The sequence below is a fragment of the Rhinolophus sinicus genome, chromosome 15 (genome assembly GCF_057876585.1).
Source record: "Rhinolophus sinicus isolate RSI-liver-muscle chromosome 15, RSI-T2T, whole genome shotgun sequence".
NCBI classification, from domain to species: domain Eukaryota; kingdom Metazoa; phylum Chordata; class Mammalia; order Chiroptera; family Rhinolophidae; genus Rhinolophus; species Rhinolophus sinicus.
In genome coordinates, this window is record NC_142515.1 from 63,424,433 (window position 1) to 63,451,088 (window position 26,656).

Below are 26,656 nucleotides of genomic sequence, written 5' to 3' on the forward strand. Positions count from 1 at the left end.
TCTCCAAGAGTTGTTCTCTGACCTGCCCATCAACATCATCTGGGAACTTGTTAGAAATGCAGTTATAGGACCTCACCCAAGACCTCCTAAGTCAGAAACTCTGGGGAAGGGGCCCACCTTCTGGATTTTAATAACAAGTCCTCTTGGGGATTTTGAGGTGGTCAAGTTGGAGAACGACAGCTCTAAGGGGTAGCAGAGTTACCTGTTATGAATTGGGATGCATGCTCCCTTATAATAGAAGCATTATCTTCACCTTTCAGTAAGGGGATAAAAAAACTAATGGAATCAGAGATTTGGGATCATACCATGTGCACTTAAAAATATTTTTTTATTGCTTCTTAAATATGGCAGGAAACAAAGAGTCCATTCTCGGTGCTCAGGATCCAGAGAAAGAACTGATATGTGTGATGCTGGAAACCATAGTCATGCTTCTGAAAGGCTCAGTTCGGAATGCAGGTAAGGATGGCACCAAACTCGCCTTGTCAGTACTTGAGAAAACATTAACTATTTTCAGTGATTTATGTCAATGTCCAAAGTTTATGTCCAAGGACGTACCAGCACTAACGTGTGGTGGATATCCTTTTGCTGTGTTGTTCAGTGATCATCAAGAAATTGGTAGATAGCTCACCTGAGAACTTTTACTTTTAAAGTTGCTAAATAAGGTTAGGAAGCAAAGGTATATCCTAGATTTATGAGACCACAGGTCACCCTCCACCCCACCCTTTCATCTAAAATCCACTAATATCCTGCTGCACTGATTATATTCTTCAAAAAGAAAATCCAAGTTGTAAAATACAAAGAAAGCTTGTTATTTATAAGCTAGTTAATTCAGTGTGCTTCCAGCCTATGACGGACATAGTAGCTCCATCCATCCAAAACAATTTTTAGCTTTCTAAGATCATTCACTTGCCTTGTTTTTAAAAACATATGTGCATACAATATGTCTACATATATATTATACTATGAAGCAGATGCGTCAACAAAGTGATATCTGTGGGTGTGGCCCCTGGGGACTCTTATCTGAGGCGCTTGTCGATCAGCTACACCATGTGGGAGTGATTGTTTCCTGTGGCAGAGGGTCTCTAATGTTGGACTGTGAAAGGCTTCTGAAGGTGCTGGTTAAAATGTTCCCAGGCTCCCTCTCAGAGGTTAATTAGCAGCCCAACCAAGAGCTCAGGAATCTTCCCTTAAACAGCCCTCCAAGGTGATTTCCATGTAGGGAGCACAGCCCATAATTGGAGCATCCCTGGCTTGTAGAACTGGCCAGTCAAATCCATCACGCCGTTTGAACGATCCACTTACTTCCTCGTTTGCATTCCACAAGATTTCTCCAAATATTGATCCTGGGAAAGAAATTCGTAGGATTGCTTTTAAAACATACCACTAGCCAAATTTCTTTAATCCTCCCCCCACCAGTCCCAAGAAACTACCTAGGAATTCAATATGTTCTTGACTTTAATTCTCGTTTGCTCTCACTGAGAATTTCGGCAGAGAGGAGAGAATTGCCATGGACCCTAGATTAGGGAATTATATGGAAATAAAGGACAGAGGTATATCTACTTAAAGTTTGTAATACTTAGGTTTCTATAAAAAAAAAAAAGGGAAAAAAATTTTTTTTCAACAACAGAATTCTCACTGGAGAAGAAAGCAGTTTTTCTTTTTTAATTCTTAGCTCCACAGTTTCTCTTTCCCTCTTGTCATTTTAGCAGTGGGTATGGATTTTGAAACAAGTTTCTAATGGGCAAAAGAGACACATAAAACTGTAGCAGACAGACTTGGATATTGTAAGGCAAAGCTTTGCTCGTAATTGAAACTAAGTGCTGAGGCCCCATCGCTCTAGCCCCGTGCTGTCTGTCTGATCTGCAGTTGTCCTAAAAGACCACGGCATGGTTCCCTTCATCAAGATCTTTCTGGATGATGAGTGCTACCGGGGACCCTCCCTCAGCATTTTGGAGCAGCTCGCAGTCATCAACGCTGAAGAGTACATGAGCATCATCGTGGGTGCTTTGTGCTCGTCCACCCAAGGGGAGCTGCAGCTCAAACTGGATCTCCTGAAGGTGATGTCAAGTCCTCTTTGTGATGGGCTTTCCCATGGACATGTAGCAGGTGATCGACCTTGGGTCATGCATTCATTCATTCAGTTGGTCACTGTAGGTAGTTCCTGGTGCAACAACAAAGAAACCCCATGTCCCCAGTAGCCTAACATTAGAAGATTCTTTCTTATGTGCAGTCCAATCCGTGATTGGGAAGGGGTGCCATTCAAGGACAGCTGTCCCCTTGGCATCCAATCCAGCCAGCAGACAAAGGAATAGAGAGCATGGAGAATTACACAAAGCATCCTTGCTCCGGCCTAGAAATGGCATGTTAGCTTCTGTCTAATTTTCACTGGGCGGAACTTTGAACAGGACTCCTCTTGGATGCAAGCGGTGCCAGGAAATGTAGTCACTGGCTGGGCAGCTAGTTCCCAGCCACCCCGTAAACTATGGAAGTGATTCCCAAGCAGTGGTGCTCAAGCAGTGGTAGCCAAGCGGCTGCCTCGTTTACGTGGCCAGCATTCAGTGAGCATCTAGCAATTAGCAGGCCTGATGCAGAATGCTTGGGATACACCATTGAAGGAGATACTGCCCTTGCCATCTGTGAACTGCCTTCCATGTTTGAGGACGGTGCACAGAGAACGTTTGAACTGGGCAAAGGAAGCAAAAGGCAGTCAAAGGCATCTTAAGATAATCTTCAAACAGTTAAAGATGATAATACCTATCTTTGCCACCACTCCTTCTGCCTTATGGATTTCACAGTTTTGATGCTATTCCTTCCTTTTCATTCCTTTTGTCTTTGTGGGTTTATGCCTTAAAAAAACACAACCCTTTCTTTTGTTATATGCTGTTTAAGAGAAGAGCAGATGTAAATTCAAACATCTCCCAGGAAGCTGACTTCAGGACCTCTCATGTATTTGTGTGGCACAACCCCAGATAAAATACACACTTGTGTGTCATTAACATACACATTTGAACTTAAAAAAATACAAAGTTGCTCTGACTTCCAAAATTAAACCATCAACCTCACTTATCCATGACTATCTTGGTACAAAACCATGTGAACACTTAGAGAATGGTCTTCAGTTTATTCTCCCTAGCTTATCTCTTTGCAGAGCCAATGCCACCCACTGAGGTAGCTGTGTCGCTGTCACCAGGTGGCCTAAGCCTGCAGTACTTGGCATGACCAAAGCATCAGGAGAAACTCGTCAAAAAGTGACATTATGGCCATAACTATCATGTAATTTGCAGATGACAAGAATCAAAATGGTGATTTAATTACAGGGCAAAAAAAATATATATCAATGATGGTGATTTATATGAAACACAAAAAAGGAAAATTAAATGTCTTTTGAAAGACACTAGAGTCCCATGATTATGTGAAGTAAAGGGATTGAGGGGGACATGTACGAGAGAGAGTAAGGGAGAGAGATATCAAGAATTAATGACAATGTGCAGATGGGAAGGACCTTAGGTTTATGCAGTACCGTCTTAATGTTCTAGCAGAGACAAGTCTGGAGAGCTTCTAATACTAAATGGGGACTTTGATTTTGAACCTAAGACTAGTAACTTAAAATCTAGTGACCTTTCCTCTTCACCATGTTGTTTGTTATGTTTCCCCTTATGTCTGTGTTCAGCTTGATTCGCATGTAAGTTATTGTGATAAGGAACAGGGAAGGCCTGGGCCGAGGCAGTCAGGACTTTGGTTCTTTACTGGGTGAATAACTGGAATCCTCATCTATTTCAATATTTTCATATTGAAAGTCAAACAGATCCACAGAGAGGAAAGTTTTGGTTTTACTTTGCTTGGAGAGTACGAGTGTTTCTGTGTTCATCATAGAAAAGAGTGCTCTGCTTTGCTCATGGAGAGTTCATCTTGTTTGCTCTATAGTCCAGAGGCACGTTATTGGAGTGTCAGCCCTTGGGTAATAGGACTGAGTTTCTAGAATTAGCAATGTAAAGCCATTATGGTGTTTTACAGATTCAATATCATTTCAGAATCACGCTATCAAGAGAGCGCGTCAGGAATAAACAGTGTAAGCTTATTTAACAAAACCATAGACTGTACTCGATCTGTGGTCTTCTCCCTGGGTGCCAAGTCCCCGCTGGGTGGTCAGGCGGGTGCCTGGAGCTGCCACTGCTCTCCCAGGACCAGGGCTGTCAACACATGGCTGCTCCAGTGGGTGATGGGAAGAAATGGAGCCCAAGAGTCTGTTTGAGACTCAGCTCCACTGAGTCATGTGAGCTATGAGCCAACATTTGCTATCTGATGGTAGGATCTGCATTTCTTCTAAATCATTTGGGAATCCCCTGGGACTTTAGAAACAAAGATGTAAAATTAGCTCTTTCTGGCTGTATCTCCCTTTTTAGAAGTTGAGAGTGGACTCTGCCCAGACTGTGTCTGCAAAGTGGGTCAGGACATAGGATGAGGGGAAATTCACAGAGTGGGGGTACCTCAAAGGCAGTAGCCCCCCAATAAAGGTTTGCCATCTCTGAAGTGAGCTTACATCATGGCATCACCCTCATTTCCCTTCCCTGAGGCAGAATCAGTGAGCTGTCCTTGAGGAGAAAATCCCTCCAGAAGCACCCAATTTAGGGCAGTTGTTTCCAAAATCCAGAGGCACTTCCATACCAATACAGAAGCACATGTGACTTCACCGCCTAATTCTTGCAAATGATAACCGAGTTAAAGAATAATGTAAGCAAATGAATTTCCTCTCCACAGCCAGTGGGACCATGATTGGGTTATGCAAAAATTCAGATTGATTTGCTAATATACGTTTAGCTGTTCAACTCTGAGCTTAATTGTATTACCTCACCAGTCTTCCAGCATGACACATGGAAAATTATGAGGAATAACAAATAATAGAATGTGAAATAAATCCTGTTAGTCCTAACATAGTTAGCGCTTTGCAGCAGACATCCATTTTATAGATTCAAGCTGGAGGAATACTAACTCAAAGACGATGACATGGTAATTGAGTTAAAGAGGAGAAAATGTGCTTAACGCTGACCTTTTTTCGAAATGTGTCAACCCTAGCCTGATTACTTTGACTTTAGCTGATTAAATTTACTCCCTTCTGCAGACTCACCGGCCTGGGTGATGCATTATCAGGCAAAGTTGAATGACAGGAATGGAGACCCTCCTCTTAGGCAGCCAGTTCCTGACAAATCGTTTCCTGAAGTAGCGCATTATTTATTTTCCTTTATGATAGAAATGTTTCTCTTCAGTTGCTATGAAATTAAGCCTTTGTAATTGGATTTTGAACTCTTTACTTTATGACTCTGAAAATATGAAATTAACCCCATCCCAAGAAATAATAGAGCAGTCTAAGTTCTAATGAGATTACCTCCATTTTAGATAATGACTCTGAATTTAATAAATCAAACAAAGCAACAATTAAGGAAAGCCATTCCTTTCTTCTCCCCCCTCCCAACAGGAGGAGAAAAAAGCCATCTAGGAATTACAAGGGACACACCCTCCGAGGGACACAGATCATAACGAGGGCTCTTATTGGGTTACTTCTCTTTTTAAAATACCTGCTCTCAACATTTTGAATGATGGAGACCGTTTGAGCAATATCTGGTGTCACCCTGGACAATTGGAAGCTGGTTTCTTGAGGGAAGGGGACATTCAGTGGCTATCCAGTGCACAGACGATTGCCTATAATCTGATTAGTTTTATGTTTTAATCATTTTTCCCTTTTCGGTATTAGTTTGGTCATGTGATAAACAGAAGAGCGTCATTCATTCCATTTGTTTTAAACAACCTCCTAGTGGTTTTAGGAGCCATCGAAAGCACTCACATAAATTTGCATGATTTAACCTCTTAGAGCATAAGATTTCCTGATGTCCTCATGATTTGTTTTTCATGGCACCAGCCAGGGACCAAGCACGAGGTTAGGTTCAGACAATATCTGTCGTGTGCTGTAACACACACTAGTGTTCACACACTAGTGGATGGTCAGTAGGCAGGAAGAAAGCACCACTACACACAACTCAAGCTTAGAATGCGTTTCTAAGTCAGTCTAAGAAGTAATATTATCAGGAATGAGTTTCTCACACCAGGAAGGCACAGACACAGCACATCTGTCTATAGCCTCTCCTGACCACAGTGTCCCCAAGGAGGGTGTAGGGCAGGCAGCAGCTGTGATGCTGCTACAGAGAGAAAGGCCATTCCTAGTCTGGAAAGCTTAGTGTTGCTACGTCATAGCCTACACATTCACTGGGCCTCACTAGTCTGGAGAAGTTGCTCTAACAATTTACATAATTCTCTTTAAGGACATGTCTACAGATGTCAGTTTTTCCTGGATTTGAGACAAATTCTGAAGTAGTTAGGCCGTATCCTCACCGAACAGGAGAAAGCTCTTTTTGCTTAGTCCTTAATATTTTGTTTTTGCCTCTGTCTTTCTGGCAGTCTGGAAAGCTCATTTCCTGAAGCATATCCCACGACTCTGATTTCATCCCTCCTTAGTGGGTGGCCCTGATATTGAGATTCTTTCAAAGAACAAAAGGACAATTCAGTTTTGTCCCCCTGAGCTGTGGTGGGTAATCACTGATCTAATCACCATCAATAATGCATTTTCTTTTTCTATAACAGGGAAAAGATCGGTTGACCCATATTGGTGAGGGTGAATATTTCTACCCCACTCTATGTCATTATTTGTCCATTTTGAACGTAATTGTGAACTTGGCATTTCCTAGATTCTCCTAGTTCCTACAATCTTTGTCTTGTTTTGCTTTTTAGTTTCTCGAAATGTCATTGATGAGGCAATGGGAGCCCTTTTAGCAGCTCCTTAGTCATCATTTCTTGTCATTTTTGAGTGTGCTTGCTTGCGTGCATTCACTCAGTCCTGGCCCATTTTGTTCTCCTACTTAAACGTGGGATTGACTGCCCACCAAGCAGTTCAGTTTTCATGTAGAGAATATAATATTAGATAACAAAATTTGGGTGTTGGGGGCACACATTATATTATTTCAGATAAACACAAGTTAGTGTTAGGGTAGGATTACCAGCATTTTGGGGATAGAGCTGGAAAATTACCTCCCCCCCACCCCCAAAGTTCATGACTTCATATTTCATATTTGCCTGTAACTTTATGGAGTTTCTATTTGACTTTTTCTATATAAGAGTTTTTTTTTGTTTTATTTTTTTATTTTTTAATGTAGCCCTTTCCTTCCTTTTCATTATCTGACCAGTTTTCTCTTTGTCCATTAACTTTCATGCCTCATGCTACTGATTGTCACCCTAAACTATGTATTGAAGACACAACATCACCCCCTCCCTCCCAAATTGGGAATTTATTTTTTCTCTTTGCATCTTTTTTCGAGCATCCTGGAGCTGACTCTCAATTGTGCCTGCCCAGACAATTGTCTCCCTGTGTCACTAGTACACTAAATAGCTGAAAGGACAAAACATTCAAATCTCCCTCCAGAGCCTATTAATGAAACCACATGGACTGGCCACTCTCTAGGAAACATGCACAAGTTGCCTGGGTCTTCGATGGCGTCCCATGCAATTTTTGTGAATAGTAAATAACTAAATACCAAAAGCTAGAGGTTTTTAATCTTTATCAAAAATCATCCACACATTCTTCTCTTTTAGGTGTGAAGCTTTAGCACAGAGCGAGAACTTCTTAAATACAGTTGTTCCTTCCTTCCAAGACACATGGTATACACTAGGTATTCAATGAGTGTTTTGGAAGGAGGCACCCATACTTGCACAGAGAGGGAGAGAAATAATAAGCTGCTTTATATAGATTTCACTGTGAGTCTCCTTTGCGCTATAAGAGATGGTTCATTCCATTCATTTACTAAGTATGTGCTAGGGTCCACAGTAGTGAGTAAGCCTGATTTCATGGCACTCAGCCTGGCAGAGGGCTGAGGCAATTTTCAGGTGACGTGGATACAGTGTAAAGAGAATTTTGATCAGGGAAGTAGAGGGGGCTGTGTGAGCACTCAGCCTGGGATGAGTATGAGCTAGGGGTCAGGGAAGGCCTTCTAGAGGGAGATGCATGTAAGTCAAGATACAGGACAGTACATCAACCCTCTAGATTAGCATACTCTTTAAAAGCAGTCATTTGAAAGAAGGCTCTGGGGGACAACCTAAAACTGACATTAAGAGGAACAGTATTGACCTCCGAATGTTTCAGCATTGCCCTTCAGGTAGCAGGGGTGTTGAGCAGGGAAGAGTGCCCCCGTACTTTGGCAGGGATGTGTGGGAGCTCAGTGTAAAAAATCTGCCTCCTAGACTTTACTCATTTTTACCTCGTTGGTGTTTCAGTCTCTACTCCGGACGCTGGAGACCCCCAAAGGCCGTGCTGCTTTCAGAGTCTCCAGCGGCTTTAATGGATTGCTGTCCCTGCTCTCTGATCTGGAGGGGTCTCTGCAGGACCCCCCACTGCAGATGTGGAGGGCGGTGTCCTCCAGCCAGAGCCTGGGCCTGGTCCAGCACACTCTCTGCGCTGTGTCCGCAGCACTTCACCGGGACCCTGTCAACGGTGACTTCTTCAAGAAGAACGGGCTCTTTGAGAAGCTGGCTGAGGACCTCTGCTTGCTGGGCTGTTTTGGGGCCCTGGAGGAAGGGGGAGCCCCTGTGCACTCCTGGGGGGACACAAAGGCCAGGCCATTTGCTGATTTCCTGAGTGCGGCCTTTTCCTCTGCCAGCCCATTCCCACCCAAGATACAGAGCTGCCTCCAGATCCTCAGCTTTCTGGACAGCATGGCCAGTGGAACCCTCCACCTGTGCAGCGACCTGAAGGAGGCCCCGAGGGCAGGACAGGAAGCAGCTGTGGATGCCCAGAAGGCAGCAGCTAGCGGCGATCCCCACGGCAACTTCGAGCAGTGGCCAGAGCTGGAGGAGAGGTAGAGCTTTGTTTCTGCGATTGGGTCATCAGTGTATGTCTGTCTCCCTTTTTCTGCCCAAACATCCTGCGCACGTGTAGTGCGGAGGGAGCCTAGGCTACGAGCTGGGTGTGCAGAAACATCACATGCCTGCTTTTCTTTAAATCAAGTGAACTCTGACTCCAAGCTCCCCTCCCCTGGGAGTTGACAGAAAACCAACCTGAGTCAGTACAGGGGTTGGGGATGCTGCTGGGTCATGCAAGAGCCAGGGAAGCTGCCGATCCTGGACAGCGGGTGCAGAGCTCTGCAGACAGGCTCGTTTCCTTCTTGGGCATCTTTGCTGCTCCTGGGAGCCTGGGTGCCTGTGCTCAGCCTCCCTGTGTGTTGGCAGCCTTTGCTTTGTCTCGCCCCACGCCCTAGGGCACTGCCAGGGGATGGTGAGTTCCTTTGACTTACGGGACACAAAGCACAGTATCCTTCCCCATCATGGGACTCCTCCTTTTCTTTCTTGCTTCTTCCACTTCTTCTAGCAAGAATAGTCAGTAGCTCCTCTTAGTACTTCTGTAGACCAGTTTCTTCAATGAGCTCAGACTTTCCTAAACAACTTTTTACTTTCATTCCTATAACAAAGAAATGCTCCAAAGCAAGGGAGCTCAAAGAACTCCCCAGCCCCCACTGTGCCCCTTGGAGCCTGAGGGGAAAATGAAAGAACAAAACAACAGTTGGTATCTGTTTTCATTCCTCTAAAGTAGCAATGACAAAACACAAATTAACACTATGATAAACTATCCCGCCTATGCTTCTCTATGTAATCTTGCCTTTAACACCGCAGGGCACTCTTCTGAAAGGCATTACACGTTTTTCTCCAAACAGAGCCCCTGTTGGCCAGACTTCAGGGTTGGGGGTTGGTGGTGAGGGAGATAGATGTCAAATCAACTACCTCAATAATCATATGATTGTTCTTGTTCCATTGGTTAATCTGGTAAACTGATTGGTCTTCTAATTTTGCATTCCTGCACAAATTTGTTCACGAAGTAATTATTGCTGGATTTGATTTGCTAATTTTTTAAAAGGATTTTTGTTCATGAGACAACTTGGCTTTTCACACTCCTTGCTTGACTATTTTTACTATCAAATTTATGCTATAGCTTTATAACAGGAGTTGGGCAGTGTGCCCTGTTCTTCTGTTAACTGTGTGATAGAACTTGCCAGTAAAACTTCACGAGCCTGATGTTTTCTTTTGAGACTTATTCTTGTGACAATAAACTTGTATTTATTCTTGCATCATTCTTAGCAAGTTATTTTTCAAGTTTATTTTCCCATTTTATCTAAGTTTTGATTTATTGGCATGTGACTATTTATATCCTTTTAACTTTTTATTCCTAAAATTATCATTTGTGTCTCTTTCCCCTGACCCCCAGCACCCAGCATTCTTTGCAAAACTTTATTTATTAGTGTGTCTTATGAACCAACTTTTAGCTTTTCCAGTCTCTCATACATAAATTTTCTGTCTTTTCTGTTGTTGTTTTTATTATTTCCTTCTACTTTCTTCGAGTTTATTCTGGTATTCTTTTTCATAATTTAATTGATTAGGAGACTAATTTTCAGTCCTTTTAAAAATATATAAATTTCCTGTAATTACTACTTCAGCTGTATCATACAAGTTTTATTATGTTGTACCTTCAATACAATTTAGTACTATTTCCTGATTTCCCTTATGACTTACAGTTTTACTCTTGAACCTGTTTGAATTGCAGATTTCCAAAGTTACAGAGTGCTTTTGGTCATCTTTTTGTTATTGCCTTCTCATGTTATCGTCATGAGAGAAGGTAGACTATGAAGCTAATCCTTTGAAATTAGTTGAGCTTGTCTTGGTGCCCAATGTGGTAAATTTTCATAAATGTTCCATGTGTGCGTAAAAAGAATTCATATTTTTCACTTGTTAAGGTCATTGTTCTATTATTGTCCTTTAGATCAAATTTGTCAATTGCCTTTTTCAGATTTTAAGATTTCTTAATTTGGTTTATATATTAATTACTAAGACATGTTAAATATCTTCCATTTTAATAGATTTCTCAATTTCTGTTAATTTTTGCCTTACATATCCCTGAGGCTATTAGAATCACTAATATTTACAATTTTTACATCATTTGGTAGAATCCAAATTTTTATCATTATATGGTGACTTTTATCTTTCATAGCACATTTTGCCATAATGATTGTGTCTAATAATTGTGGGGGCCAGTGAATTAATCTCTCTACCCCTTTAGTTCTTCTGGCTGGCCAAGTAATTCAAACAACACACAACAGACTAACAGGAGAAAATCAAAGTTTTAATATATGCCTATGGGGAATTCACATATTCATGAAAATCCCAAAGACAGTGAGGCAACATTGGATATATAAGACATTTTTGGATAAATGAGAGAAAGAGGGGAACAGAGTTTTCGACTTCAGAAGTGAGAATGGGCAATTTACAGGTAGCTGAGGAAGCATAGGACTACACGGCAGGAAATTTCTTTCTGGGCAACTCAGAAACAATGGTACACAGCGGGTATCTAGCTAACAGGTGCCTGCCCGATGCCCTCCTATTTACCATACTTAATTCAAGTATGGCAGCATTGTAAGATTTCCTTTCTGAAGCACTTTTCTGTCTGAATCTCTTGGGCAGGAAAGAGGGGGAGGACCAAAAATTCTTTCTGAGTCTTATTTCTTAATAAACAGCTTAAAATAAACACCCCAAAAGTCAGCTTCAGGGTGGCAAAAATGTTGGTTCCCTTCATAATGACAGGGCTACAACACCTTTCTTTTAGTTAGCACCTGCCTGGATTTTTTTGTTTTTTGTTTTTTTGTATTCTTTTAAGCTGTCTGTGTCCTTATGTTTCAGGTATTTCTTCTGTAAACAGTAAAGAAGTATTTTTGTTTTGTTTTATTTGTTTTTTTAAACTAGTGTTGTTGTTTTTTGAATTTCACTGGAGCATGTGCTTTGTTTGCTTTTTTTCATAATTATTAATATATTTAGAATGATTTCTACTTTGGTATTTTACATTTTTATGTTATTTTTTGTTTTTTGTTTGTTTGTTTGTTTTTCATTTTTTAAAATTTATTGGGGTGACAATTGTTAGTAAAATTACATAGATTTCAGGTGTACAATTCTGCATTACATCATCTATAAATCCCATTGTATGTTCACCACCCAGAGTCAGTTCTCCTTCCATCACAATATATATGATCCCCCTTACCCTCATCTCCCACCCCCCATCCCCCTTACACTCTGGTAACCACTAAACTATTGTCTGTGTCTTTGAGTCTTTGTTTCTCATTTGTTTGTCTTGTTCTTTTGTTGTTTTTGGTGTTTTTGGTTTGGTTATATACCACATATCAGTGAAATCATATGGTTCTCTGCTTTTTCTGTCTGACCTATTTCGCTTAGCATTATACTCTCAAAATCCATCCATGTTGTCACAAATGGTACTATGTCATCTTTTCTTACCGCCGAATAGTATTCCATTGTGTATATATACCACAACTTCTTTATCCATTCATCTATCGAAGGACATTTTGGTTGTTTCCATGTCTTGGCCACTGTAAACAAAGCTGCAATAAACACTGGAGAACACGTGTCTTTATGTATAAATGTTTTCAGATTTTTTGGGTAGATACCTAGGAGAGGGATTGCTGGGTCATATGGTAATTCGATTTATAACTTTTTGAGGAACCTCCACACTGCTTTCCATAGTGGCTGCACCAGTCTGCATTCCCACCAACAGTGTATGAGGGTTCCTTTTTCTCCACAGCCTCTCCAACACTTGTTACTATTTGTCTTGTTGATGATAGCCATTCTGACTGGGGTGAGGTGATATCTCATTGTGGTTTTGATTTGCATTTCTCTGATGATTAGTGATGTTGAGCATTTTTTCATATGTCTATTTGCCATTTGTATGTCCACTTTGGAGAAATGTCTCTTCAAGTCCTCTGCCCATTTTTCAAATGGGTTGTTTGTTTTTTTGTTGTTGAGTTGCATGAGTTCCTTGTATATTTTGGATATTAGCCCTTTATGGGAGGCACTGTTTGCAAAAATCTTCTCCCATTCAGTTGGCTGCCTCTTTATTTTGTCGATGGTTTCTTTTGCTGTGCAGAAGCTTTTAAGTTTCATATAGTCCCATTCGTTTATTTTACCTTTTACCTCCCTTGCCTTTGGAGTCAAATTCATAAAATGCTCTTTGAACCCAAGGTCCGTAAGTTTAGTACCTATGTTTTCTTCTATGCAGTTTATTGTGTCAGGTCTTATGCTTAAGTCTTTGATCCATTTTGAATTAATTTTGGTACATGGTGACAGATAGCAGTCCAGTTTCATACTTTTGCACGTGGCTATCGAATTCTCCCAGCACCACTTATTGAAGAGGCTGTCTTTCCTCCATTGCATGTTTTTAGCTTCTTTGTCAAAAATTATCTGTCCATATTTATATGGTTTTATTTCTGGGTTCTCAATTCTATTCCATTGGTCTGTTTGTCTGTTTTCTGCCAATACCATGCTGTTTTGATTATAGTAGCCCGGTAGTACAAGCTAAAGTCAGGGAGTGTGATACCTCCAGTATTGTTCTTTTTTCTTAAGATTGCTTTGGCTATTCGGGGTCTTTTGTGGTTCCAAACAAATCTGACGATTTTTTGTTCTATTTCTTTAAAATATGCCATTGGGATTTTGATGGGGATTGCATTGAATCTGTATACTGCTTTGGGTAATATGGCCATTTTAACTATGTTGATTCTTCCAATCCATGAGCACGGAATGTCTTTCCGCTTCTTTTTGTCTTCTTCAATTTCTTTCAAAAATGTCTTATAGTTTTCAGCATATAGGTCCGTCACGTCCTTGGTTAAGTTTATGCCTAGGTATTTTATTCTTTTTGCTGCAATTGCAAAAGGAATTGTTTTTTGTATTTCTTTTCCTGAGATTTCATTGTTAGTATATAGGAATACAATGGAATTTTGTACATTGATTTTGTAGCCAGCAACTTTACTGTATCGTTGATTGTTTCTAATAGCTTTTTGGTGGCGTCTTTAGGGTTTTCTATACATAGCATCATGTCACCTGCAAAGAATGATAATTTAACTTCTTCATTCCCAATTTGGATGCCTTTTATTTCTTTCTCTTGCCTGATTGCTCTGGCAAGGACTTCCAACACTGTGTTGAAAAGCAGAGGTGATAGGGGACAGCCCTGTCGTGTTCCTGAACATAGAGCAAAGAGCTTCAGTTTTTCACCATTAAGTATGAGATTAGCAGAGGGCTTGTCATATATGGCCTTTATTATGTTAAGGTATTTTCCTTCTATACCCATTTTATTAAGTGTTTTAATCATAAATGGATGTTGTATCTTGTCAAATGCTTTTTCTGCATCAATTGATATAATCATATGATTTTTGTCCTTTATTTTGTTTATGTGTTGTATCACATTGATGGATTTGCGGATGTTGAACCATCCTTGTGTCCCAGGAATGACCCCACTTGGTCGTGATGAATAATCATTTTAATGCATTGTTGAATTTGATTTGCTAGAATTTTGTTTAGGATTTTTGCATCTGTATTCATCAGAGATATTGGTCTGTAGTTTTCTTTTTTTGTGATGTCCTTACCAGGTTTTGGTATCAGCGTAATGTTTGCCTCATAAAATGAGTTAGGGAGTACTGTCTCGTTTTCAATTTTTTGGAAGGGTTTGAGCAGGATTGGTATTAGATCCTCTTTGAAGGTTTGGTATAATTCACTAGTGAAGCCATCTGGTCCCGGACTTTTGCTTTTGGGAAGGTTTTGGATGACTGATTCAATTTCGTTACTGGTGATCAGTCTGTTTAGATTTCCCAGTTCTTCATGGTTCAGCCTTGGAAGGCTATATGTTTCTAAGAACTTGTCCATTTCTTCTAGGTTGTTGAATTTGGTGGCATATAGTCCTTCACAGTATTCTTGGATGATCCTTTGTATTTCTGTGGTGTCCGTGATAACTTCCCCTTTTTCGTTTCTGATTTTGTTAATTAGTATCTTCTCTCTTTTTATCTTAGTGAGTCTAGCCAAGGGTTTTTCAATTTTGTTAATCTTTTCAAAGAACCAGCTCTTTGTCACATTAATTTTTTCTATTGTCTTTTTGTTCTCTATTTCATTTAGTTCTGCTCTGATTTTTGTTATTTCCTTTCTTCTGCTCACCTTGGGTGTCACATGTTCTTCTTTTTCTAGTTCTTTAAGGTGTAACATGAGGTTATTTATTTGGGAGTTTTCTTGTTTCTTGAGATAGGCCTGTATTTATACAAATTTCCCTTTTAAAACTGCTTTCGCTGCATCCCCAAAATTTTGGTAGGATGTATTTTCATTGTCATTTGTTTCTATGTATCTTTTGGTCTCTCCTCTAATTTCTTCCTTGACCCAGTCATTCTTTAAAAGTATGTTGTTTAATCTTCATGTATTTGTGTTTTTTCCTGCTTTCTTTTTGCAGTTGATATCCAATTTCAAAGCCTTGTGATCAAAGAATATGCTTGGTATGATTTCAATCTTCTTAAATTTGCTGAGGCCGATTTTATGTCCCAATATATGGTCTATCCTTGAGAACGTTCCTTGTACACTAGAAAAGAATGTATAGTCTGATGTTTCAGGATGAAGTGCTCCATAAATGTCAATTATGTCCATTTCATCTAATATGTCATTTATGGCTGCTATTTCATTATCTATTTTCTGTTTGGATGATCTATCCATGGCTGTTAATGATGTATTTAAGTCCCCTAGTATAATTGTGTTTTGGTCAATTTCTCCCTTTAGTTCTGTTAGTAGTTGTTTGGTATGTTTCGGTGCTCCCGGAATGGGGGCATAAATATTGATGACTGTTATGTCTTCTTGTTGTATAGTCCCCTTTACCATTATGAAATGTCCATCTTTGTCTCTTGTTATCTTTTTCACTCTGAAGTCTGTTTCATCTGATATCATTATGGCTACACCTGATTTTCTCTGGGTACCATTTGCTTGGAGTGTCAATTTCCATCCTTTCACTTTGAGTTTATGCTTGTCCTTGTAGCTGAGATGTGTCTCTTGGAGACAGCATATGGTTGATTTTAGTTTTTTGATCCAATCTGCTAATCTGTGCCATTTTATTGGTGAGTTCAGTCCGTTTACATTTAGGGTGATTATTGATATGTGAGGATTTCCTGTCATTCTATCTTTAGTTTTCTGGTAAGGCTGTGTCTCCATTGTTTCTTTGCCTTTTTGTTGTTGTCTATTATTTCTGTGTGGTGGTATTCTATGATGTTTCCCTCTGTTTCGTCTTTTATTACAGTATATATTTCAGTTCTGGTTTTTTTTCTGAGTGGTTACCCTAAGTTTATGTAAAAGAAAGCTTGATATTTAGAGTATTCCATTTTCTTCAGCACAGTTACTTTCTCCATTCCCATATTCCGGTTCAGGCCTTTACTCTTCCCCTTTTTTTGTTTTGGTTGCCACAAATTGTCCCCATTGATGGTGGTCAAATAACCTCCTTTAGTATCTCTTATACTGCAGGTCATATATTAGAATATTCCCTGAGCTTCTGTATGTCTGGAAAGGTCTTTATTCCTCCTTCATATCTAAAGGATATCTTTGCTGGATATATTATTCTTGACTCATGTTTTCTCTCTTTCAATAGTTTGAATATTTGGTTCCACTCCCTCCTGGCTTGTAGAGTTTCTGCTGAAAAATCTGATGATAATCTAATGGGCTTTCCTTTGTAGGTTACCGTCTTCTTTTCCCTGGCTGCCTTGAGGGTTCTTTCTTTGTCGTTGATTTTAGACAGCTTCAATACAATGTGCCTTGGAGAAGGCCTGTTGGGATTGAGGTAATTAGGTGTTCTATTTGCTTCTTGGATCGAAGACCCAGTTCTGTCCACAAGTTTGGGAAGTTCTCATCGACAATTTTTTTGCATATATTCTCTGTTCCCTTCTCTCTTTCTTCTCCTTCTGGTATGCCCATTATTCTTATATTGCTCTGTCTGATGGAGTCAGAAAGTTCTTGTAGAGTTCTTTCATTTCTTTGAAGTCTCAAGTCTCTTTTTCTTCCATCTGTGTCATTTCCAGGTTTCTATCTTCGATGTCACTGATTCTTTCCTCCATCTGGTCAACTCTACTACCTAAACTGGTTATTTCATTCTTAGTTTCTTCTGTTGAGTTCTTAATCTCCAGAAATTCTATTTGGTTCTTTTTTAAAATTTCAATCTCTTTTGTAAAATGCTCATGTTTCTCATGATTGTGTTTCTGAGGTCATTAAACTGCCTTTCTGTGTTTTCTTGCATCTCGTTGAGTTTTTTTTCAGAACTGCAATCTTGAATTTTCTGTCATTTAAGTCACATATTTCCATATCTTTAAGTTCCTTTTCTGGAGACTTTTTACTTTCTTTCTGAGCTGTCTTGTTGCCTTGGTTATTCATGGCAATTACTGATTTATCATTTCTCTTCCTAGACATCTACAGGAGTGGCTTCTGCAACAGGTTGATAGGAAGAGGTGTTTCTTTTGTTTTCCAGTACTTGTTGGTAGAATGTTTTATTTTCTCTCCGGCTGCAGCCTTTTATTTCTCTCTCACACGGTAGTGCTATGTTTTCTCTGCACTATTCCAGCTTCTCACCCAATGGGGGGATTCCCTGGGATACGGGCTTCTCCTCTGTTAATAGTTCGCCTGGGTCACAGGGCGCAGTGTCCGTGTGGGTATGCGGAGAGCTTTTGAAGTTCCAAAGCTCTTCCAGCTCCAGATTCAGATCCCAAGTGTTTCAGCAGTTCTGTTTACTCCTGCAGGGATCTTCCCACATAGGTGGGGCTAGGGGAGGGGTGAGTTGTTATGGTGGCCCAGAGCGACAGCAACGACCACCACCACAGCCGGTCCTGCTTCCACAGCTCCCTCCCCTTGGCCGGAACTAGTTGGGCTGTGAATCTGTGCCTGTGGTCCACAGTTCTCAGAACAGCAAATATTCTATTATTTTGATCTGACACTGCTACTGTCCCGCTTCTAGCACTGGGCATGTGGGGATGGGTGAGCTCTGGGAGGGTAAGGAGGGGGCGGCTGGGTGGTCTCAGTGCCTAAGGCTTCCGTTCTCTGCTTGGCAGTGAGCTCTTAAACCACCGTTTTCAGCTTCTTTCCTCAGTCTTTTCTTCGAGGTCTCTGCAGTGAGCGTTGGGTTCAGCCGTTTTATATGCTGTCCCCTCAGCCCTGTGGGCCATAAACGGAGCCCTAGCAGTCCGAGTTCTTCCCTCTCCCGCAGCTACAGTAGCTCTGGGATGCAGCAAGCTCGGAACACTGAACTAGGTCTGCGTCCTGCGCCTGCGGGTCTCCTGCTCCGCACTTCTCCATTACCCCTTCCCCCGCCATCGTGATTTGCCCACCTTTAGGTGAATTCAGTAGAGGGCTTCTTCGTCTTGCCTGTCTGCTGTGCAGGGAGTCCTTTGTGGAGTTATAGTTGTTCGAATAGTTGTAAATTCCAGGAGAGATTTACAGAGACTCCCCTCACGCTGCCATTTTATGACGTCACATTTTTATTTGTCTCGCTTTCTCTTTTGACTCTTTTTTTCTTGTCTTTTTTTTAAATTATTTGAGTTTTTCTTTTTTAAAAAAATTTTTTCCATTTACTAGTTTGGAACTAGTATGTTTTCCTATTATTCTTTTAGTGGTTACCCTAAAATAATTTAAGAGGCATCCTCATAATGTTTAACTATTTAATTTGCACTGTTACTCTTTATATTTATCCTCCCTCCAATTAATATGTAAAGACCTTAGGCACTGAATATCATTATTGTTTCCTAACATGTTTATTACTGTTGCTCAACATTTTAATTCTGTTTAATTTGAGTTAATCTATCAAATAAGGAATTTGTTATTATTGTCTTGAACAATGTTTACTTGGATTTACCTATGTATTTTTCAATATGTGTGCTCACCATGCTGGCATTATTCCCTTCCATCTGGTATTATATTCCATCTGCCAGCAGTACATTTATTAGACCTTTTCGTGAGAGTCTGTTTGTGGTAAATTCTCTTGGTTTTTGTCTGACAATGTCTGCTAATTACTGATGATAGTTTTTCTGGGTATACATTCTTGGTTGAGAGTTATTTTCTCACAGCACAGAATGGGAGCCAAACGCTTCCGTTGTTGCCACTGAGAAATAAGTTGCAGTTTTATTGTTCTTTCTTTGAAGTTAATCTGTCATTTTTCTCTGGCGGCTTTTAAGTTTTTTCATTATTCCTGCTCTATAGTTTTATTATAATTTGTCTTACTTTGGATTATTTTAAAAATTTATTCTGCTTGAAATTCACTGGGATTTCTGAATCTGATAGGTTGTGTCTTTCATCAATTCTGGATGTTCTACTTAATTTACTACCTCTTCCCCATCTATTTTCTATTATGTTTTTCTGGAGCTCCAATGATATGTGTGTGTTAGTTTTTTTGTTTTGTCTTCATTTTATTATATCTTCTACTTCTCTTTCACATTTTCCATGTCTTTTTGTCTCTGTGCTGTGTTCTGAACAATTTCTCTTGATCTCTCTTCCAACTCATTCAATTTCCTATTCACTGGGTCCAAGGTAATGTTTAATCCAGCAATTAAGGTTTTGAATTTTTAATTTCAGTGGTAATATTTTATGTTTCTAGATATACTGTTTGGCTCTTTTTCAATAAATTTGGTGATTTTATAGCTCTTTTCCTTGCCTGTGTTTCTCTCTGCTTTATTTTTCTCAAACATATGAACCATAATTTTTTTTTCTGTGTCTTTGGAGAGTCTGATTCTACAACCTGTTGTTTCTGTGGCTGTCACTGTTGGTTTCCTGTTTCTTTTGTGGTTTATGCTTTTTGACTGTGAGTCTTGCTCCAAGACTTTCCTTTTTGCAGGCTCTGGAAGGGCCTTATTTACTCTGGCCAGCCTGCTTTGCTGCAGACATGAGAATGCACTCAGTGAGGCTGCAGCTACACTTTGTGAGCCAAGCCTTGGCCAGATTCCAGGCCTGCTTCTTTTTGCTCTGTCTTGGGGAGAACTTCATCTCTGAGGGTCCCTGGTCTCTTTATTCCAGGGGCACTCCCTGAGAAGGCCTCTGCCCTGGCAATCTGGACAAATGCAGGTCAACTTGGGACTTCAGTGTTGAACCTTGTTCTACTTGTTCCTGGAGGGCAGGGAAGTATGTATTAACAACAGAAGACTTTAAGTAAGTGGTACTGGGTGGTGAAAAGCAAGTCATTTGTTGAATGCTTCTGTGGACTGAGCTCTAAATACTAACTTTCATTTAATTTTCTCCCAAATCCTTGAATATTACCAATAAAGAAACTGAAACTGAGAAAGGATAAATAACATGGCCAAAGATCACATATTTAGTAAATAATAGAGCTAGGTTTTGAACCCAGGTTTATCTCCAAAGCCTGTGTGTGTGTGTGTATGTGTGTGTGTGTGTGTGTGTGTGAGAGAGAGTGTGTATGTGTGTGCTTCCTGGATACTTCCACAATAATGGTGATAATTTGCCAAATGTTCCGACACAGTAGCCTTCAGTTTAAAGTTTGGTTTCTAACCTACAGAAGGCATTAGCCCTGATTCTTCTTCTTCTTCTTCTTCTTCTTCTTCTTCTTCTTCTTCTTCTTCTTCTTCTTCTTCTTCTAATTCTCTTTTAGCAATTCTTATTTATTTTTATTAAATTTATAGGATGACATTGGTTAATAAAATCATATGGATTTCAAGTATACAATTCTATAATACGTAATCTGTATATTGCATTTATTTTCATCACCCAAAGTCAAATCTCCTTCTATCCCTATATATTTGACCCCCTTTACCCTTTTTTTACATACTCTTCCCTCCTTTCCCTCTGGTAACCACCATACTGTTGTCTGTGTCTAGGAGTTTTTGCTTGTTTGTTTGTCTTATTCATTTGCTTCTTTCAGTTTTACAACCTATATGAGTGGAATGATATGGTTCTCGATTTTTTCCATCTGACTTACTTCTCTTAGCATAATAATCTCAAGATCCATCCACGTTGTCGCAAATGGTACTATTTCATCTTTTCTTATGGCTGAGTAATATTCCATTGTATATATGTACCATATCTTTACCTAATCATCTATCAAAGGACACTGGTTGTTTCCATGTCTTGATCACTGTGAATAATGCTGCAATGAACACAGGGGTATATATATCTTTACGAATAAATGTTTTGAAATATTTGGGGTAGATACCCAGAAGAGGGATTGCTGGGTCATATGGTAATTCTATTCTTAATTTTTTGAGGAACCTCCATATTATTTTCCATAGTGGCTGCACCAATCTTCATTCCCACCAGCAGAGTATGAGGGTTCCTGATTCTTTACAGATAATGCCTGTGTCAAATGTCATCTTGGTTTAACAATGAGGATTTTTGAAATTTATAAGAGTCAGATTTCATAAATAGAGTACTTTGTCCTCATTAAAAGAAATATATCACTCTTGACCTTCCCTAATGATTAGAGAAGTGAAACCTGTCCTGTCCTGAGAGAGTGGGGGAAAGGGCAGGGCAGTGGGCTGGAAATGGGGGACATAGTGCTCAGCCCTGCCCCCACCCACACTCAAATCAGCCAGCTTTACACTGGCCTCTGAGGAGCAGAGCTGGGACACAGTTCCCTTTTCTTAGCATGTGTGCTGACAGCACTGCTTCCTGAAGTGGAGAGCTGAAACCTGGAGGCAGCCGGGGCCAGAGAAATGATGGGGCCTTCCAAGCTGGAGACTTCCCTGACTTTGAGTGCCATTCAGCAACTTAATTATGTTCTCCGCAGCTCAGGTTCCTTATTTGTAGAGGAATCAATATCTACCTGTTGTTTAGGGACTTAATGACTTGAGCATCATAAAGCATCTGTAATAGGACCTAGTTATCACTCAGGAAATATCACAAGTTCAAAAACCAGTAAGATTGGTCTTTATGGATGCATGTATAATATCCTGTCACTTGGAAAGACCCAGTGCAAGTGCTTGGTGAACTGCAGGTGAAGCACTTGAACCTTTTGCCTTTTTCACAGTTAGTCACAAACATAACCACACATCCACCCACACCTTTTGGGAAGTCTAGGGATTTGCTGGGATTAAAAAACTCTGCACACCAGGCTGCATTTGTGCCTGAATCTTCGAAGCTCCCTCTGAGGTCTGTGGGCCCTGGGATGGAAGCATATTTGAGGGTGTCCCTCTGATACTGGGTCCCCACTCCTCCCTGACATCAGCACCCTGTTCTCTGTGCCTGGTGGACATTAGAGGATGGCCTGGCTTCCTCCCTGCTGGATAGGCCCACTCCCCTGAGCAGTGGCCTTACAAGCAGATCTTGCTGTGTCACATTTTCCCTTTAGGCTAGGGTTGTTTTCCCATGTTCTTCTGGATAGCCATGGATTGTGTGTCTGTGTGTGTGCATGTCTGCATGCACACGTGTGGGAACTTGTGTACACACGTGTTTAGTACAGTAGGAGTTGGGTGTGGGTCTCAGGTGTGAGAACCCAGCCGAGCAAGAAGCATCCACCTCAAGCCTATTACTCCCTCTGTGGAGTGCTGGCCTCCAGGGCCCTGTCCCTTAGCTGCCATTCCCTTGTGGTGGCTTTGTGATCAGTGGCACTTCAGACTATTTTAACTGCCACACAGCCTGATGTGAAGGCCATCTCCTCATGGCTGCAGAGTGGCTGCTCCAGCTGGCATCCATGAGATGTCCACTGGGCACTGGTCCTGATGCTCAGACGCCACTTCTCCTGCCTGCACCTTTCTTTGGCTTTCTTCTGAGTAGAGCCATCTGAGCCCCAACAACTGGAGTCTGGAGTTTTCAGCAAGCCCTCAGGGAATGCCAGCTTATTGCCCGGCATGGGTAGTATCTGGGAGAAGGGGAGCAATGACTCCATCCCAGCCCTGCAAACTCGTGTGGAAGAATCAACTCTGTGAACTGACCATTACACCCGCATGGTGGAAGCCATGATAGGGGAAGCCCCAGAAATTAAGAAGGAATGGAGCAGTGTACCTAATGCAGTCTGGCGAGGGAGGGGGTGCTTGGCAAGGCCTTCCTGGGTGAGGGAACCCCAGGGCTAAGCTGCGATAAGAGAAAGAGTTATCTGGGTTGAGATGGTTTGGGGAGAGCATTCCAAGGCCTGGGGGAAAGACTAAAAAAATCAACCATGTTCAGTGAGGAAGTTCAGGTCTTTGCTGAGGCTTGCTGAGATGTAGAGCCTCAGATTGGAGCCCAGAAGCTGAGCCTAGAAGTGGGTCTGCAGGCAAGAATGGCCTTGCCGGCTGGCGAGGAAAACGTGTTATTCCATGAGGAGCAGGCAGGCGTATTATAGAAGCCACTCTGGTGTATGTGTGTGTGTGTTGAGGGGAAGGATGAGTAGAAATGAGAATGGACAGGGAGAGGAGTGCAGGAGCTGTTGATCTCTCCTTCCAGGAATGCCAATGGTTTGAATGAGATAGGGGTACTGCTGGTAGGAGGACACTTTGAGACATATTTAGGACATAGTGTTTCCAGGACTTGGTCACCAATCAGATGAGAGTGGAAAGGGAGTGGCTGGCCCAGGCTCTGAGAGAAGCATTGGAGGAAGATCTGGTTTGAAAGAAGATTGTGGCTCCCTGGAGTAACTGGCATGAACTGCCAAAATGGGACTGTATTACTTTAAATCTTCTAATCAGTCACTCAAGAATCCATAGGCCTTAGTAAGAAGAGGTTGAGTATCTTAATCCTGTCCCTTGAATTTGGGTAGAGTCCAGATAGGACATAGTCTGACTTCCATATCTCAGCAGGAGAAATGCCAGGATCTGAGTGGCCATCCACTATGATGTGGGGCTACTGTGATGAACAGGTCGGCTCTGAGAGCCACGCTCAGGCACTGTGTGATGTGATGAGGCCTCGCTGGTCCAGATTCCCCCCCACCCCCCCCGGCCTCTAGGGTCCTTCAAATGAAATGACATCACTGGCACTTTGTAAAATTTGGCCAAGCCTCCCACTCCCCGCACTCCCACCTCTGGGCTCCCAGAGTAATTAATACTTTCAGGTACGTCCACAGATCTTTTTCAAAATACAAGCCATTCAATAATACTGGATTGGGCTGGGGTACTAGTGTGTGCCCACCTTGGTGTCCAGAACTCCTGACCCCATTCCTGCTTTTGGGATCCAGGCTTCAGAGCAGTGCTTCTCAAGGTGTGGCCTATAGACCACTTGCATCAGAATCCATTGGAGACACTAAAATATAGTCTCATAAACCAAATTTCCTGAATCACAGTGTCTGGGGTTGGAGTTTAGGGATCTGTTTTTTCAAAAGCTCCTCTTGTTATTTTTAAGCACATTCAAGTTTGAGAACTTCTGCCGTAGGGGCTAAGCATCTGTTCCTTTAACTTTTTTTAAAAAAAGTCTTATTTTTTTATTGAGGTGACATTCACATAACATAAAATTAACAATTTTAAAGCTAACACCTCAGTGGCATTTGGTACATCCACAATGTTGTACAACTATCACCTCCATCTAGTTCCAAACATTTTCATTTCTCCCAAAGGAAAATCCACACATATTCCCATTCCTTCAACCAACTCCTATGCAACCACCAATCTGCATTCTGTCTCTGTAGATTGACCTATTCTGGATATTTCATATAAATGGAGTCATACAAAAGTTTTTTGTGTCTGGCTTCCTTCACTTAGCATAATATTTTTCACGCTCATCCACCTTGTAACATGCGTCAGCACTTTCATTCTTTTTATGGATGAATATCATCCATTTATATGTATATACCACAATTTCTTTATCCATTCATCTGCTGATGGACATTTGTATTGTTTCCACCTTTTGGCTATTGTAAATAGTGCTGCTATCAACATATGTATACATGCATTTATTAAGTATCTTTCAGTTCTTTTGGATAACTGCATAGGAGTGAAATTGATGGGTCAAATGGTAATTCTATGTTTAACTTTCTGAGGAACCGATAAACTGTTTTCCACGGCAGCTGAACCAATTTTACATTCCCACTAACAATGTGTGAGGGTTCCAATTTCTCCAGATGCTTACTCACATTTTTGTTATTTTCCGTTTAAAAAATTAGCCATCCTAGTGTGTGTGAAGTGGCATTTCATTGTGATTTTGATTTGCTAATGGCTACTGATGGTGAATATCTTCATGTGCTTGCTAGCCATTTGTATATTTTCTTTTGAGAAATATTTATTCAAGTCCTTTGCCCATTTTTAAATTGCATTGTTTCTCTTTTGTTGTTGAGTTGTACACGTTCTTTATACATTGTGGAGAGTAGACTCTTATCATATATAAGATTTGTGAATATTTTCTCCCATTCTGTAGGTTGCTCTTTCATGTTCTTAAAAATGTCCTTTGATGCACAAAAGTTTTAAATTGATTAAGTCCATTTTATATATTTTTATTTTTGTTGCTCAGGCTTTTGGTGTCATATGTAAGAATTTGTTGCCAAGTCCAAAGTCATGAAGATTTAGCTCCATGTTTTCCCCCAAAAGTTTTATGGTTTTAGCTCTTATGTTAAGTCATCAATCTATTATCCGATGTGAGGCTACAGTTCAGCTTCACTCTTTGCATGTGGATATCCACTTCTCTCAGCACCATTTGTTGAAGAGCCCATTCCTTTTCATCATTGAAGCGTCTTAGCACCCTTGTTAAAAATCAATTGGCTGTAGATGGATGGGCTTATTTCTGGACTCTCAGTCTTATTCTATTGGTCTCCACATCTATTCTCATGCCAGTTCCACCCTTTTGATTATTATAACTTTGTACTAAGTTTTGAATTCAGAAAGTGTGAATCATCAAACTTTGTTTTCCTTTTTAAATATTGTTTTGGCTATTTAGAGTCCCTTGAAATGCCATATGAATTTGAGGATCAGCTTTTACTACTGAGTATGTTAGCTGTTGGCTTTTCATAAATGTCCTTTTTCATGCTGAGAAAGTTCCTGTCTATTCCTCGTTTTCTGAGTTTTTTTTTTTTTCTATTTTTAATCATGAAAGGGTATTGGATATTGTCAAATGTTTTTTCTGCATCAATTGCGGTGATCATTCCCCGTCCCCCTTGCCTATTAATGTGGTGTATTACATTGATTTTCTGATGTTGAACCACACTTGCATTCCTGGGAGAAATCCACTTGGTCATGGTGTATTAACCTTTAAATATGCTGTAGGATTTGGGTTGCTAGTATTTTGGTGAGGATTTTTGCATGTATGCTCATAAGGCATATTGGTCTAGTTTTCTTTGTGTGACTTTGGTACCAGAGTAATAGTACAGACTTCCTTGCTGCTCCCTGAACATATCAGACACACTTCCACCTTGTGGCCTTTTGCACTGGCTGTTTCCTTTCCTTGAAATGCTTTCCTCTGGGTATCTGTATCTCCTCTTTCAGGTCTGCACAAATGTAACCTTCTCAAGAGGCCAACCCTGCCACCCAAATTAAAATGAAAAATGCCTTCCCTCTTCCACTCTTGATTCTTTCTCTGCTCTAATTTTTTCTTGCAATAGCATTTATCATCTTTCTTCATACTATATAATTTACGTATTCATTATTATATAACAACAATATATTATACTATATATTAATAGTATACATTATATAACAATAATAATAATTTTATGTATAATTTGCTTGTGTTTATCTTTATTATCTACACCTCTTCCCTTATGTCCTGGGTATGGATTTTAGTTTTTTTAGTTTATAGATGTATCCAAAGTGCCTGAGTAGTGCCTGGAAAATATTTAGGCCAATAAATATTTGTTTAGGTGAATTGAATAAATTAATGCCAAATGCAAGCA

The 26,656-nt window shown here is 40.5% G+C and overlaps 1 protein-coding gene across 4 annotated transcripts in view; it reads left to right on the forward strand.

Annotated features, from left to right (window-relative positions):
• WDFY4 (WDFY family member 4) overlaps window positions 1–26,656 on the forward strand; it is a 324,321-nt gene that overhangs the window by 49,128 nt on the left and 248,537 nt on the right. For all 4 annotated transcript variants that reach the window (XM_074337248.2, XM_074337250.2, XM_019730128.3 and 1 more), the window contains 3 exons: window positions 352–456; window positions 1,867–2,057; window positions 8,317–8,897. In XM_074337248.2, coding sequence (XP_074193349.2) covers window positions 352–456; window positions 1,867–2,057; window positions 8,317–8,897 — 877 coding nt within the window. The remainder of the gene's footprint in view (window positions 1–351; window positions 457–1,866; window positions 2,058–8,316; window positions 8,898–26,656) is intronic.